This window comes from Xenopus laevis, chromosome 5S, assembly GCF_017654675.1.
Source record: "Xenopus laevis strain J_2021 chromosome 5S, Xenopus_laevis_v10.1, whole genome shotgun sequence".
In the NCBI taxonomy this organism is placed as follows: domain Eukaryota; kingdom Metazoa; phylum Chordata; class Amphibia; order Anura; family Pipidae; genus Xenopus; species Xenopus laevis.
In genome coordinates, this window is record NC_054380.1 from 36310244 (window position 1) to 36327304 (window position 17061).

General features: G+C 40.2%; 1 protein-coding gene across 3 annotated transcripts in view; it reads left to right on the top strand.

The window, feature by feature from the left end:
- Positions 1-17061, top strand: part of akap12.S (A-kinase anchoring protein 12 S homeolog) — a 76006-nt gene that overhangs the window by 55127 nt on the left and 3818 nt on the right. For 2 of the 3 annotated variants that reach the window (XM_041564411.1, XM_041564413.1), the window contains one exon: positions 9673-17016. In XM_041564411.1, the coding sequence (XP_041420345.1) occupies positions 9673-17003 (7331 nt within the window). In that variant the 3' untranslated portion in view covers positions 17004-17016. The remainder of the gene's footprint in view (positions 1-9672; positions 17017-17061) is intronic. The other variant, XM_041564412.1, reaches the window with a different exon arrangement.

Here is a 17061-nt window from a genome sequence, read left to right on the forward strand (position 1 = left end):
TGCAACAGTGGCAAAATCGCATCTTTTATGGTCACCGCAGGTGATCAATAAAGTAGACCAAAACTGGGCCCACACTGCAGAATCAGTGTTTTTTGGTTCGCTTCACTGTACATTGAATTACCTCTGCCTGACCGTGCACGTGCGCACAAGCACGGTGACTGCTAAACACACCACTACAGAAATATTGCCACCAACAGGACGAACATCCTGGAGGTGACAAGCAACTAGTAATTAAAAACTATTATTTGCTCACTTGACGGTATCATTCATTAAAGCTCTTTGCGTATTTTGCGTTGCAGTAAGCACCGCGTTTCGTCTTTGCGTGTGAACAGGCTGTAACTTTTACACGACTTGATTGGCATGTAGACGCCGGACGTTTTAAAGCATTTTATTACACAGGTTTAGAAATGTAGTGTGATTTCTGCCCTTTACAGCACAAAACGCAGCGCTGTGTCAACAATGGATTTTTTAGAAACATTTTTGCCCTTGATCCCCCTCTGGCATGGCACTGTCCAGGTCGTTGCACCCTTTAAACAACTTTAAAATCATTTTTCTGGCCAGAAATGTCTTTTCTAGCTTTTAAAATTCGCCTTCCCATTGAAGTCTATGGGGTTCGCGACGTTCGCGAACCGTTCGCATTTTTGACGCAAGTTCGCGAATATGTTCGCGAACTTTTTTTCCGACGTTCGCTACATCCCTATCTCCCGCCTTGATTACTGCAACTTACTCCTCACAGGTATTCCAACAAGTCACCTTTCACAACTCCAATCTATTCTAAACGCGGCCGCTAGACTCATTCATCTAGCTCGCCGCTCAACATCAGCTGCTCCCATATGTATGTCCCTTCACTGGCTCCCAATCTCTTCTAGAATCAAATTCAAATTACATACACTCACATTCAAGGCCCTTAATAATGAAACCCCTCCCTATATTTCATCTCTAATCTCCAAAAACACTCCTTCACGAAACCTACGCTCTGCTTCTGATCTTCGCCTCACTTCTCCTCTGGTCACTTCTGCCCATTCTCGTCTACAAGACTTCTCTCGGGCTTCTGCTTTTCTCTGGAACTCTCTGCCACAAGCTGTCAGACTTTCTCCTTCCTTCCAAACTTTCAAGCGCTCCTTAAAGACCCATCTGTTTAAAGAGGCCTATTCGATGTACCTTAATTAATCATTGCTGTATCAAAAATGACAAAGTGTTTATACAATCCTAATGTCTCAATTGTACCCTAACCTTTTAGTTTGTAAACCCTATTGTACTCTGTAATCCTTGCCTGTTATCCACCATTTATTCCCTGTTTGCTATAACTGCAGTAAAGCACTGCGTATCTTGACAGCGCTATATAAATAAATGATGATGATGATGATGATTAATAGCTCTTCTTGATCAAAATGGCCTATAGGCATTATGGCACATATCTTAAACCGGTTGTTCCCCTTTAAATTAACTTTTAGCATGATGTAGAGAGTGATATTCTGAAACAATTTGCAATTGGCTTTCATTTTTTATTAAATGAATATATAAGAAATAAATAAGGAAGACCAATTGAAACGTTTCTTAGAATTAGCCATTCAATAACATACTAAATGTTAACTTAAAGGTGAACTACCCCTTTAAACAAAATGCTAAATTCAATCCAGATTGTGAGGCCATGAAACAGTTGCCATGCAGGATACTGTTTTGCTCTTTTTACAGTTGACATTTATAGTCACAATTCCCCTTTCCCTTCCCTCACTGCTGAGCTACAAATGATTGCCATTATTTCGGCCATTAAGAATACATTCTTTCCACTACTTTTCCCCCTGCACATTTCCTTAAGCTCGACCAAACAATTTTCTGTCATAGTAAACGTTTCATTCTGATAAGTGACCAGCTGTCTTGCAGAGGTTTAACTAGAAGCCCCCTACAAATGGGCCCCCTACAAAGCAATTCCTCTGGCTGGGGACTGCATGACCCTACTTTATTTTTCAGCTCCATAGGCTCCAGCTCCAGATTTTATGTGTTCAAGTCACTGTCCATCATGCTTTAAAATAGACAATCAGCAGCTGTTCTAACTGGCTTGTCTTTATACTGGCAAATGTATACTAGACTGTTATTATTAATTGTTATATTGGATCAAATAGAATCCAAAAGGTAATATATTTGTCTTTCTGTTAACATCTGAGGTTTTATTTATCATGAAATCTTGTCCTGTTGATGCCTGATCATAAAGCTATATAGTAATATTAGTAGTTTTCATATTTCATAATTTTAATGAAATTGACTGACTTCAAAATAGATTTAACATTCACTCTCCTGTATATGATTACTAAAACATATTTGCAAAAGTTGCTCAGGCAGCCATATCTATCTACATATATGTCTTATGTTCCAGCCCAAGACTGGTACATAACACACGGGATGAAAATATCCACGATTGCCACGATTATCTGGAAACCCGTTATCCAGAAAGCTCCGAATTATAGAAAGGCCGTCTCCCATATCCCATTATCCAAATAATCCAAATTTTTTTAAAAATGATTTCCTTTTTCTCTGTAATAATAAAACAGTACCTTGTACTTGAGCCCAACTAAGATATAATTAATCCTTATTGGGAGCAAAACCTGTCTATTGGGTTTATTTTAATGTTTACATTATTTTCTAGTAGACTTAGAGGCCGATTCACTAAGGATCGAATATCGAGGGTTAATTAACCCTCGATATTCGACTAGGAATTAAAATCCTTCGACTTCGAATACGGAAGTCGAAGGATTTAGCGCAGATAGTTCGATCGAACGATCGAAGGATAATTCCTTCGATCGAACGATAAAATCCTTCGAATTGAACGATTCCAATCATTTTAATCAACGATCGAAGGAATATCCTTCAATCAAAAAAAGTTAGCCAAGCCTATGGGGACCTTCCCCATAGGCTAACATTGACTTCGGTAGCTTTTAGATGGCGAAATAGGGGGGTCAAAGTTTTTTTTTAAAGAGACAGTACTTAGACTATCGAATGGTCGAATAGTCAAACGATTTTTACTACGAATCCTTCGATTCGAAGTCGTAGTCGAAGGCCGAAGTAGCCCATTCGATGGTCGAAGTAGCCCAAAAAAACCTTCGAAATTCAAAGTTTTTTACCTTTGAATCCTTCACTCGAAGTTAGTGAATCGGCCCCTTAAGGTATGAAAATCCAAATTATATGGTAAGATTCATTATCCGGAAAACCCCAGGTCCCAAGCATTTTGGATAACAGGTCCTAAGTACTTGCAGTTTTGTAACAACTGCAGTTACATCCCTAGCTGGGAGAATAAATATCCTCTGCTGCATTTCTATTTTGCCTAGTTCAGGTAACTTGTTAAAGTGATTTTCCACCCAAAATAGTTTTTTTTAATAATAAAAGAATATATCTCAAACATTTTTAATGGTTTATAGTGAATTTCAAATGCAATTGAAAGGATCTGGCTGTTGAGATTCTCTACAATGTTGATTCTTACTCCCGAAACAATGTAACAGAAGCCAGTAATTAAAGGAACTGAAGGAGAACTGACTTTTGCTAAATTGTTTCAAGAGTCAAAGCTAGAAAATAGAAACGGTTAAACAAATGCTGCTTTTTGTTGCCATTTTGTGTACAATAATAATAAAAAATATTTAATGTATATTAGAAAGCTGCTTTGACATTATTATGCACAATTTTTTGGTTGAGGTCCCTTTGAGGCTGATTGTCGTCAGACGAATTGCAATTACAGTTAAAAGGGCCATTCACCTTTAAATTACATTTTAGTATGATGCAGAGAGTGACATTCTGAGACAATTTGCAATTGGTTTTCTTTTTTTTCTTTTTTTGCAGCTTTTTATTTGGCAGCTCTTCAGTTTGCAATTTCAGTAATCAGGTTGCTAGGGTCCAATTTATCCTAGCAAACGTACAGATTCTTAAAAAGACAAGAATATCAATAGGAGAGGCCTTAATAGAAAGATGAGTAATAAAAAGTCGCAATAACAATACACTTATAGCCTTGCATAGCATTTGTTTTTTTAGATGGGGTCAGTGACCCCTATTTGAAAGCCGGAAAGAGTCAGAAGAAAAAGGTAAATAATTAAAAAAAATATATTAAATAAATAATGAAGACCAATTGAAAGGTTGCTAAGAATTAGCCATTCTATAACAAACTAAAAGTAAACTTGAAGGTGACTTAGGGGCAGATTCACTAAGGGTCGAATTTCGAAGTAAAAAATACTTCGAAATTCGACCCTCGAATTGAAATCCTTCGACTTCGAATATCGAAGTCGAAGGATTTAGCGCTAAACGTTCGTTCGATCGATCGAAGGATTTTTCGTTCGATCGGATTTTAATCCAACGATCGAAGGAAAATCCTTCGATCAAAAAAAGGTTAGCAAACCTATGGGGACCTTCCCCATAGGCTAACATTGACTTCGGTAGGTTTTACCTGCCGAAGTAGGGGGTCGAAGTTTTTTTTAAAGGGAAAGTACTTCGACTATCGAATGGTCGAATAGTCGAACGATTTTTCGTTCGATTCGTTCGATTTCGTTCGTATTCGAACGAATTTAACCAATTCGATGGTCGAAGTACCAAAAAAATACTTCGAAATTCGAATTTTTTTCATTCGAATCCTTCACTCGAGCTTAGTGAATCGGCCCCTTAGGGTAAACTTTAATTAGACTTGGGGTGGTACGTAATTCTCAACTATTAGTCTGATCTTGCTTACAGTAATAGACTTGACTGTATTCAGCTTTAAACTGCTAGTCTGAATATACTGAAAATTCTCAGTAATATCTTCAAAGACATCTAGTGGAATGAACAAGATTTGCTGATTATATATTAAGATACAATAAAATGTTTCTCAGTGAAGCAGAACTGGACACATATGTGTATATGGGTATATCAACCTTATAACAAACCAGCAAGCATAAACCCTTTATTCTCTTGTGCTGGCTAAAAGACATGGCAATTAATCTGAAAACATAGGATTCTGTATATTGTTATTTCCAATAAAACCGTACCCTCTACTTAAAACATAAAGACAATTATTGCATACTTTGCAAAATGTGGTCTGTGTAAAAAACCCTGGAAGAGTCAGAGGAGAGGGAAGTTGGGTGTGTACACAGAATATCTGATGAATGTAGAATGTTGGGAATTCCTGGAATAAATCCAGGGCAACTCTAGGAATCCCAGGAGAGAGTTGTCAACCAGCTCCAGATGTCAGCAGAGATGACTTGAAGCACATGGAGATCTCTCGAATTAACTGTTATTCCCCCAAAGCCCCTTCCCTTTTTTAATTTAATGTCCAAGTAAATTCGTTTTAATACACAAGCTTTATTACTTGACATGTTTAGCAGCTAAATTCTATAGTTTTAAACATCACCCATAAACCCCATGATGATTCTCTCATTTCTTTTTGTAAATGATGTTGCCAGAAACAAACCATCCCAATGAGAAACTTATGTATAATGAATGACGAAACATGATAAGCCTTGTATGTCATCTATTGGCTCCCCCCCTATCCCATGTAAGATGTACAATGCCATATGTGCATGCTTTCCAGAGAATGTATTAGAAAAGAGATTAGTGCTGCTGTGACCTTCTCAGTAATGTGCCTAAATTGAAGTTTTTTGTTAAAACTAAATGGCATATACTCATTCAGTATTTGGTCAGTGTTTTTCCTAGGTCAGGTAGTTAGGTTGCTTTTGCTGAGGCCACATTGTCTGCACCAAAATTTGATTAGCCTGCTCTTGGTTAAAGATAAAGCACAGTCAGCCTTCTGCAGTTTGTCTGATACTGCAATTAGCGGAAGAACTCTCAATCATACCTTGGTAAATATTCATACAAGACTTTATCAGCCTTGTACTTAGAATGTTATATTGTGTATATACTGTAGATGACAACAGCTCAGAGCATGAGCAGTCAGCATCAGACTGGGCCCCAATCATGAAGACACTGATGCTGATATACCCCATCTCCCCACACATACAGTACCAAGTATTTTCCCCTTGCTCCTGCAATCAGAGGGGGTGCCTATATTGTCAGGTGGGGTGTGGATTTGGGTGTTTTTCTGGTGTCCCACTGGCCCAGGCCCCCCTGTGCAGTGAATTAGCAGAAAAAACATAGGGAGTTTCTGTGGCTTATTTAAATAAACAGATATTCACTGCCACAAGCATGCAGAGGCCTAAAGGTGGCCATAGATGTATGGATCCGCTCATTTGGCGATCTCACCCTGATATGCCCACATTGAAGTGGGCGATATCGGGCTGTTCTGATCGTGGGCCCTAGGGCCTAACAATTGGATCAGAACGGATGCCAAACAGGTGGTCGGATCGTGGAATTGATGCGGCCGCGAGCCAACGGGATTTTCTAACCTGCATGATCAGCTTCTGGCCGACTTTTGGCCAGATATCGATCGGGAAAGCCCGTCGAGGGGCTCTACACACAGGTCGATAAGCTGCCAACTTGGTCTGTCCTGTATGGGGGCCTTAACGCTGGTACATAAGCTCAGGCCGTTTAGCATTTCTAGCCTAAATCCTTGAATATTTAAAAAAAGTAACTGAGGCTGTATAATTACTTCAAAATTAACAGTTGTTTCAGTTTGTGGAAGTAAAATGTGTGCATGAAGGATAATTCTGTAGAATGAAAGATAATGCCCCCACCACTGACTGTTATTAACACAACAATTTCTTCCTCAAGCTCTAGAACCAACTGGAGTAAGCAGTGCAACAGAAAGCACAGTACACCCTTAATCTTACTGTGCTGGGCAAGCAGGGTTCCCCAACCCGTGAGCCACATTAAAATGTAAAAAGAGTTGGGGGAGCAGCACTAGAATGAAAGAAGTTCCTTGGGGTGCCAAATAAGTGATGTGATTGGGCATTTGGTAGCCCCTATGTGAACTGGTAGGCTATAGGAGGCTCTATTTGGCAGTAGACATTGTTTTTATATAACCAAAACTTACCTCCAAGCCAGGAATTCAAAAATAAGCAGCTTCTTTGAGGCCACTGGGAGCAACTTCCAAGGGGTTGATGAGAAACTTGTTGCTCACAAGCCACTGGTTGGGGACCACTGGTTGGGGACCACTGTGGGCAAGTAATGGGCAGCTAGCCGCTAACTTTCAGCAAGGCTTATGTCTTTCTGGGGAATTTGCCGGCTGTGCTGCTGTAAAGTGACTGTGGGTGTTGTTTCATGGGATCTCCTGTTGATTTGCTTGTTGCCAACGCAGCAGTGTCCACATGACCTAACAAAAGTAATTTTCCCAGGACATTTTTATCAAAGAAAAAACAAAACACGGAGCAAGCATGTTTCAAAAAAATGTGCCCTTTCTTGTAGCTTGAAAGGGATACTGACAGTCAATTAGCATTAGAAACTCTTGACAGGTTGAGAAAGGACAGTCAGGTTGGGGAAACAGTCGGGTTTAGGAACTTCAAGTAACAGTTACTTAAAAAAGCAGATATATTAGCAAAAATCTATCAACATGACTTATAGGTAACTTTAAATGCACATTTTTTTTGTGTCAGTTTCACTTTGTTTGCAATTTGTTCTTCTCCAACTTATTTTGTTGTACCTTTAGTGCTACTGCACTTTCTTCTTTGCACACCGTGCTTCATTACCCGAGAGGAGATCTCCTCTCCTGCAAGCGATTTAAGTCTCCTGTGAAACACATTACATGCGGCCATCCCAGGTTAAAAATGCCTCCTTCAGCATTTTCGGATAATTACTCAGTCCCATGTAATGTGTTTCATGAATTTGAAGAGGCAGGTACTGTCAGGTGCTTCATTACCCATGGGAGAAGTGATTTCCTGTGGAACAGAAGAGGGTCGGCACATAGGCATTAAAGTTGCAGGATTCCCATCTTGTTTACTGTGCAGAATGCAACGTTTCGGGGTCACGCCCCTTTGTCAAGCTTGACAAAAGGGGCGTGACCCTGAAATGTTGCATTCTGCACAATAAACGAGCAGGGAATCCTGCAACTTTAATGCCTGTGTGCCGACCCTCTTCTGTTCCACAGTATACAGTATGTGAGGCTGCCGGAGCCTCTAGGATTGTGCACCAGGCTGATCTGTGGAAGGGTGTGCGATTGTTCTATCTACTTTGTTGAGAAGAGATTTCCTGCAAGGTGTGTCAGGGACCTTAGACTTGGAAGTTTTCTCCAGCAGTATCCTTCAGTCAAATGGCCCCTGCTGCTTCCGTTTACCTGTAATGTTATCAGCCTAAAAATGGTTAAGAACAAGTTTGTAGTCCAAGAACTTCCAAGTTAAAATACAATATGATGTTGCAGGGGTGGTTTTGGGCCCTTCTGCAATTGCTTAACTGTTCCAGTGGAGAATAAAACTCCATTGATATTCGGAGGCTTTTTGGAATTTTGTTTCTGTTATTAAGTCTCTACACAAAATTAAAAACAGTCAACATAAAAGGTTTAATGTGAATAAGAAGAAATCCTAAGATAGGTTTATTGCACTTATTTAAATAGGGATGCAAGTTATAATAGAAATCCAGCAGCTACACAATTTAAAACCCATTAAGTGTAAGGTGAGTGTAGCAGATAGTAGCCATATTGATAAGTAATTATCTTTTGTTTTTTTCGTCATTTGCTTCTCAACTAAGAGGTCATAATTAAAAACGATTTAGATTATTTAAAATAACCAACTAATTTATTAAAATGTCTGGCATTTCATGCTGATTTAGAATTAGAGAGGGCAGATATTCCTTTAGTACAGAAGGACACTTCATAAAATAACACACAGTTGCATGTTCTCCTACATAAATAAGACCCTTAAAGGGATACTGTCACAGGAAAACATGCCTTTTTCAAAACACACCAGTTAATTGTGCTGCTCCAGCAGAATTCTCTGTTTTTCAAACAATTTTTTTCATATTTAATTTTAAAATCTGACATGGGGCTAAGCATATTGTCAGTTTCCCAGGTGCCCCCAGTCATGTGACTTGTGATCTTCCTCTTTCTGCCGCACTGCAAGTTGGAGTGATATCAACCCCTCGCTCCCCCCCCCAACAGCCTATCAGCAGAACACAGGTCTGAACTGGAAGTCGAATAGGCCCTGGCATTCCAAGTACAAAGAGGCCCAAACAGGTCCCAGCAGCCCACTAAATAGTGACTATGGCACCTGATAGCAGCCCCTCTGGCATTTGCCAGAACCCACAGATTGCCAGTCTGTGCCTGTCAGAACAATGGAAAGGTAACCAGATAACATCTTCCTGGTAGATATAAGAACAGCACTCAATATCAAAAATCCAGGTCCCACTGTGACTCATCCAGTTACATTGAGTAGGAGGAACAAGAGCCTGCCTGAAAGCAGTTCCATCCTGAAGTGCTGGCTCTTTCTGAAAGCACATGACCAGGCAAAATGACCTGAGATGGTTGCCTACACCCCAATATTACAAGTACAAAAAATATATACTTCTTAGAATTAGATTTTATATGGTAGTGTTAATTATTTGCAGTGTCAATAAAAAATGTAATTTAGAAATAATAACTACACCATAAAAATCTTGCCAGTGTCCCTTTAAGTTAATTCTACAAACAAAACCCACTTGTTTTATATAACCTGATCCAGTAACACACAAATGTCAGATATAATAGTTCTATGTTCATACAAACGAATGCGCTAACCTATGTTTGTATTGTATAAGAATTATTAATATTTATTAATTAATGGTATTTTCTCATTTTAGTGGTGGAAGAAGAAGAAGCTTCAACACAAATTAAAGGGCCAGCAGAAAACATAGAGGATGTTTCTAGTGAAGCTACTCTCAAAAGTGAAATAAAGGAACAGGGCCAGGATGAAGCACCAGAAGCCACAAATGCAACTTTAGAATCACCAGAAGAGTCACCAGATCAAACTAATGAAACGCAGTCCAGTGAAGTTGGATTTAAAAAAGTTTTTAATTTTGTGGGCTTCAAATTCACTGTGAAAAAGGACAAGACTGAAAAATCTGAACCTGTACAGCTGTTAACTGTGAAACAGGAGAAGGTAGAAGTAAATGGAACAGAAAATCATGAAAAGCAAAATGATGGTAGTGATGAAAATGTGCTGGAAACAGAAGACACCAAAGAAGTGGAGAAACAGTCAGAAACAGATCCAATAATTCAAACTGAGACTCAAGAAGAGGTATCTGCAGAAAAGCCAAAGAGTGAAGAAGAAACTAAATTAGAAAAAGAACAGGTCAAGACCCCAGAATCTCCAACCAACCCACTTGTTGTTGAAACATCTTCCCCACTAAAGAAATTTTTTACACAGGGTTGGGCTGGCCTGAGAAAAAAGACGAGTTTCAGAAAGTCAAAGGAGGAGGATCACCAGGAAGTTGAAAAGCATATTTTAAGTGAAGAACAGGAAAATGTTGATTCTCAACAAGCCAAAGAGGCAGCTTTGGAGAACCAAATAATAGTCAATGGTGAGACGTTACCAAAGGAAGCAAATGAAATTGAAGAATCAAAGGCATGCATCAATAAGGAAACTCAGCCCAATACCAATGAATTGGCAAAGCCAGAAGAATGCCTAGCTGATCAACCGTTAGATTCTAAAGCAGACATTAAACTAGATAATGCCAACATATCTGAAGTATCTATAACAGAGGGTATACAAAATTTTGTTGTAGTAGATAATGCTGTTCCTGTGCCAAATGAGGTCAATGAACAACTGAAAGAATCTGACACTGCAGACGACAAAGATGTAAACCAAGTTACAATGGTCAGCACTTCTACTGCTATTGCAGAGGAAGTAAAGGAAACACTTTCAGAAATGGCACCCGACACTGAAATCACCTGTGACAAAGATGACAAGGACACACATATTGAACAGGCCCAGTCAGCTGCAAACACAGAGAGCAAGGAAGCTGAAACATGCCAGGAACCTATAATGACAGAAACTGAACTGTTGTCCTCACAAGAAAAAGCTAAACTTCAAGGTAGCCCGTTAAAAAAGCTTTTCAGTGGAAATGGTTTAAGGAAGCTCTCTGGGAAGAAGCATAAAGGAAAGAAGGAAGATGACACTAAGACAGAGTATACTACAGAAGTACCGGTATCATCGGACATCCCTGAAGGTGATGGAGACAATACCTCACCCTCTTCTCCTGAGGAGTCGGCAGAGACCTCTCCCACAGAAAATGGGCCAGAAGATGTTCCACAGACAGTGGAAACAGAAGGGGATGGGGCCACATCTGATGGGGAGAGAAAAATAGAGGGTATTACACCATGGGCATCATTTAAAAAACTAGTCACTCCCAAAAGACGCCCAAAAAGGCCATCAGAAAGTGATAAAGAAGAAGAAGTTGAAAAGATAAAGACCTCTACGATGTCCTCTACTGATAGCACTGGTTCAGTTGAAAATCAAGAAGAAGCCAAAGAAAATGGTGAGGAACAAAAACTTGAAAAAAGTACAGAAGAAAATAAGAAAAAAGTTGACAACTCAGTGTCATGGGAAGCATTAATCTGTGTTGGCTCTGCCAAGAAAAGAGCAAGAAAGACATCTGATTCAGATGAGGAAGAAACTCAAAAAAACATTGAAGAGAATAAAAAAATAGAGGAAGAAGTTAATAAAAGTAAGGAGCAGGAATCAGAAGATCCAATTGTTAGCTCACAAGAAAATGAACAAGTATATGATAGCCCCTCACCGGACCAATCAACAAGCCCTGTTGAAGGAGAAGGGGGATCAACTTGGCAGTCCTTTAAAAGACTAGTTAATCCAAGAAGAAAATCAAGAACCAGGGCAGAGGAGAAAACTGAAGAAACTAGTGTAGTGTCCAATAATGAACAGCCAACTTCAGATGGAGAAACTGGAAAGGAAGAAGGATGGGTATCGTTTAAAAAACTAATCCCTGGGCGAAAAAAGAAAAAATCAGATGGCAAGCAGGAACAAGCTACAATAAGTGATACTGGAAAATCAACAGAAGGATGTGAGGCAATGGATGATGATGCTGATGTGCCGGCAGTAGTTCCGCTGTCTGAGTTTGATGCAGCTGAGCAGGAGAAGCGTGAAGCTCAGCAAGCAGAAGATGCTTTAAATGATGTCTCAAAAGATGAATTGAAAACACCAGAGGCTACCTCAGAAGGCCTTATTCATGCAATTACTGTAACTGTTGTCGAGGGAGAGAGAGCTGTTACCAGTCTGGAAGACAGGGCTCCCTCTTGGATAAGTGCAAATGTTACAGAAACTATTGAGCAAGCAAATGAACTTACAGAGCCTAATACAAATCAAAGAATAAAGTCTGAAATTACAGTAGAGGAAGCTGTAATTTTTGGTGAAGTTTCACAGATGGCAGGAAACACTATAATTAATGAGGTGGAATTAACTTCTGAAGCTCTAACTGCTCTTGCAGAAGCAATTGAATATTCATGTGCTGAACAGACAACTGAAATGATATCTGCTGCTTCACAGTTAAGTGACTCCTTTACCCCCACTGAAGAAGTTACCCTCATTCCAGAGGAAGATGAGGGTAGCCAGATTTTGGATGTGCCAGAGAAGAAAACGGATTCAGTCCTCAATTCAGCCACAGAATTGGCAGAGCAGTCTTTGGTTGAAAAACCAAATCAAGAAACCATCTGCACTTCTGCTGAAGAGCATGGGCTAGAAGTTGATGAAAAAAATATCTGTATTTCCTCCAAACAGGATGAAGAAAGCACCATTTTTTCAGCTAAACAGATTGAAGAATGCACCCTTGTGTTAGCAGAGAGGCCTGGTTCGTCAGAAATTAAATCTGTGATAGAAAATAATGGAGCTGACTCAGTTTCTGTTGTGGAGCAAATTAATAAAATTGCTGTCATTGAGACAGCCAAGGAAAAATCTTCTGACAAGGCTGATATAGATGCTCCAGTAGATACAAAGGAATATCCTACAGATGCTACTGTGCTAGAAGAGAAGAAACAGGAAACAAGTGTTGGTTCAGCTGAAGTACAAGCTTGTGAAAGGATAGTTGTTTTAGAGGAAAGCCATGCTGATACAATAGCTGATACTGCAGTGAAACAGGATGAAAGTATTCTTGTTCTGTCTGAAAAGAAGGTTGAAGAATGTGCCATAAGGACACCAGATCACGAGACTGCCTCAGTTCCTGCAAAATGCCAATTTGAAGAAGTCACACCATTTTCAACAGAAAATAACGCCCCCCCTATAAAAGAGCCGGTCTTAGATGACTCGATTTCTGCTGTGGAGCATGTAGACGTTGCTTCTGAGAGGACTGTTGAAGAAAGTACTCCAACTTTGGAACAGGAACAGCTAAATGAATTGAGTGAACAACAGTCTAGCATAAGTGTTTCTACTGTTCACAAAGAGCAAGTTAAAGACGTTGCTCTCATATCAGACGAGCAAGAAATCATAGAACATCCACATGTTTCAGATGATTTAGAACCTAAAGAAGGTGCCGGTGAGCAGCAGTTAGAAGAAAAATCAATCATCTATGAGAAGGTTACAGAAAATGCACCGATTTTTGCTGAAGAGAAAGAAACTGAATGTAGTTTTGTTTTGACTGAAACAACACAGGCAACAGAGAGTGTCTGTATTTTGGAAGAGGAACTGGCTAGAGACAGTGACCCAGAGGAGCTACTGGAGCAGGCTAATGCAATTGCCAAGTCTGCCCTTAATGAGAGTGACAAGCATTCTGTAGAGGATGCATCCAATGAAGTTGAAAAGCAAGTTTCAGAATGTTCAACAGTAATGCTCGATGAGCTAGTTGCAAAAAGTCCAACATCTGTTGCAGCAACACTTACTGCAGAAATTGCTTCCATAGTTGAACAATCTGCAGAACGCCACCATACTGTGAAGGAAGAACAAAAGGCAGAATATCTACACAGTGAGGCTGAGACACAGATTTCAGAGATTTCCTTTAGTATGGCTAAAGATGAAACCATGGAAGTTACCACTGCAGCTGAACATGATAAAGAAAGCACACCTGGTGAAAAGCAGGCTGTGGAAAGTTTTTCTGTCTCAATTGGAGAACAGGAAGCAGAAAGTCTTAACACTGCTGTTGAAGAGCAGGATTTAGAAAGTGCCATTGAGGAGCAAGTTACAGAAAGTGCCACCACTGCCACTGAGGAGCAGAGAGAATGTGCCCCAAATGTAGATGATGCACATGTTGTAGAATGTAATGCCATAACTGTTGAGGAACCAAGTGAGGAAATAACTTCTGCTACATCTGTGGAGAATACTGCTGAAATGCTCTCTGTTTCTCTAGAATGCCCAATCACCACAAAAGAGGTACAAGCTACAGAAATTGACATCCTAATTGCAGATGAGCAGGTTGCAGAAGGAGTCCTCATTGCTGCTGAGGAACATGTTACAGAAAGTGTTGTGGATGTTGCTGGGGAAAAGACTGAAGAAAGTGCTATTACTTTGGCAAAGGAATCTGGAGAAACTGTTGCATTTGAGGAGCATGCTACAGAAAGTGTTGTGGATGCTGCTGGGGAAAAGACTGAAGAAAGTGCTATTACTTTGGCAAAGGAATCTGGAGAAACTGTTGCATTTGAGGAGCATGCTACAGAAAGTGTTGTGGATGCTGCTGGGGAAAAGACTGAAGAAAGTGCTATTACTTTGGCAAAGGAATCTGGAGAAACTGTTGCATTTGAGGAGCATGCTACAGAAAGTGTTGTGGATGCTGCTGGGGAAAAGACTGAAGAAAGTGCTATTACTTTGGCAAAGGAATCTGGAGAAACTGTTGCATTTGAGGAGTATGATGCAGAAAGTGCCCCAAGTTTAGCCAAAGATCAGGCTGGAGAAAGTGCCCTCACAGCTACTGAGGGACAAATAGAAAGTATCTGTGCTGCAGCACTGGGACAGGCAAATGAAACTGTCATTTTTGATTCTGAGGTCCAGATTGCAGCTGCAGTAGATGAAAAGCATTTTGCAGAAAGTGTCACTGCTGAAGCTAAGGAACAGGCTACCCTTTCAGTTGATGAGCAAAGTGCAGAAGTGCAGATTGCAGAAGGTATCGACCTTACAACTGTGGAAGACATCGCAGAAAGTGCTGTTTTTGCTGTTGAGGAGGTGACTGCAAAAAGTGTCATCAGTGTGGCTGAGGAAAGTATCTCTACTGCAGTTGAGGACAGTCCCACTGCTGTAGCCAAAGGGCAAACTGAAGAAAGTGTAACAGATGTTGCTGTGGAGTATATTAATGAAATTATTACTACTGCTACTGCTGAAGAGCAGATTGAAGAAAACTTGAGTGTTGGGGAGCAGTCTGTAGAAGTTACTGCCTCTCTGGTTGAAAAAACAGCTGGAGAAAATGTTTATGCTGCATTTCAGGAAGAGGCCACAGAAAGTGCCACCATTGTTGATAGTGAACCATGTGCAGAAAATGTCATAAGTACCAATGGGGGCCTGACTACAGACATTGCCACACCTACTACCCAGGAGCAAGTTTCACAAGATTTTAACACTGGTTTTGAAGAGCAAATTGAACAAAATGCTGTCTCTTTTACTGAGACACTGACTGCAGAAAGTGTTGCCAATGAGGAAACAGCTACAGAATTTACTGCTGCTCCTGTTGAGGGGCAAGTTGTTGGAATTCTGAATACTGTTGTTGATGAGCAGGCTGGAAAAACTGATACTACTCTTACAGAAGTGCAGGCAGTAGAAATCACTGCCAATGATTTAACTGGAGAAAGCGCCCCCGCTGAAGTTGAAGTACACGTTATAGACTGTGCTTCTGAAGAAACTGAGGAGCAGTCTTCAGATATGGAGCAGAGAGTGGACAATGACTCAGCATCTGCACCTGAAAAAGATGTCTATACTTCACCTGTTGTAACTGAGAACGTAGCAACTGTCTTAGAAGAATATACAGATGAAAGTGAAGTGTTGACTTTTAATGCCAATGTGGATGTCCCATGTTCAGTGGATCTGAATGATGTAGAACAGCAAGAGAAAAATGTTGTTATGACTGTGGAAAAAACACCTGAAGAAATAGTTGATGATCAAGTACCCCATATTGTTAGTGAAACCATTCCTATGGTTTCAGAGGAGCACGGAATGGAAAGGGTGACAGTAAACATATCAGAGCAATTAACCCTTGATTGTGTTGTTTTGGAAGGGAACCTTGAGTCTATTGTGCCACAGGATGAAGTTACAGTGTGCGAACAAGAGACTGTGCCAGAACCAACCATCTATTCAATGCCTGTTGAGCAACAATCTGCTACTGTGCCTGAAGATACCGTGACCGAGGTCACAAATATCCCTGAGTTTGAAAGTTCTGAGGCTACCAAAACAAGTGAGACAGTTACTACTGCAGCTGTACAAGAGCAGATCTTAACAGAGACTGTAATGCCTATTGAGACTTCAACAGATACCAAAGAAGCCTGTGAAACACCAAAATATGCAGATGACCTTAGTGAGACCTCTGGGGCTGTACATACAGTTGCACAGTCTGTATCTCAAAAAGCAGCAGCTATTGTTGATGCAGCAATTGAAGCAGCCGCAAGCTGTTTAGTTGTAAAGGCTGCCACCCATGAAAGTACTTTAGAAGAAAATATACCAGAAAATGGTGTTTTCATTCAAGAATCTATCTCTGTTTGCACAGATGCTAATGAAGACAACCTTGTTCAAACCACCATTATCAGTTCCTTTAGTACTGTCTCAGTACAAAAGTTTACTGAAACATCAGTGGAAAAGATTGAAGAAATTGTTGAAGAAATTCACACTGGGGAAAGTGTAGACCACAAGCATAGCTTAAAGGCTGAAGAGACTGAACCTGTTTCTGCTCAGTTTGCAGAAGAAGTAGCGACGGCCGAGGAGAAACAGGATATTCAGGAAACCTCTAAACCCATTGCAGTAGCTATTGCCACTGGATTACATGATGGCTGTGTTGTACAAGAAGAGGATAAAGAACACACACCTGTACACATGCACGAGGAATCCTTAAAAGCTGCAGGCTGTGAGTGTACAGAACAAGTGACTCTGCAGATTACACATACAGAAAGTGAATCAAGCATGTCCATCAACAAACCCATAGAAGAAGAAATTGTCTCTCAGGACAGTGCAGAGTTGAATACACAAGCGGACTCGCAGACTGTAGAATCCTGAGACAAAAGGCAAGGTACTTATCTACTTCACATTTCTTTATTCACTTGTAAATGCATTT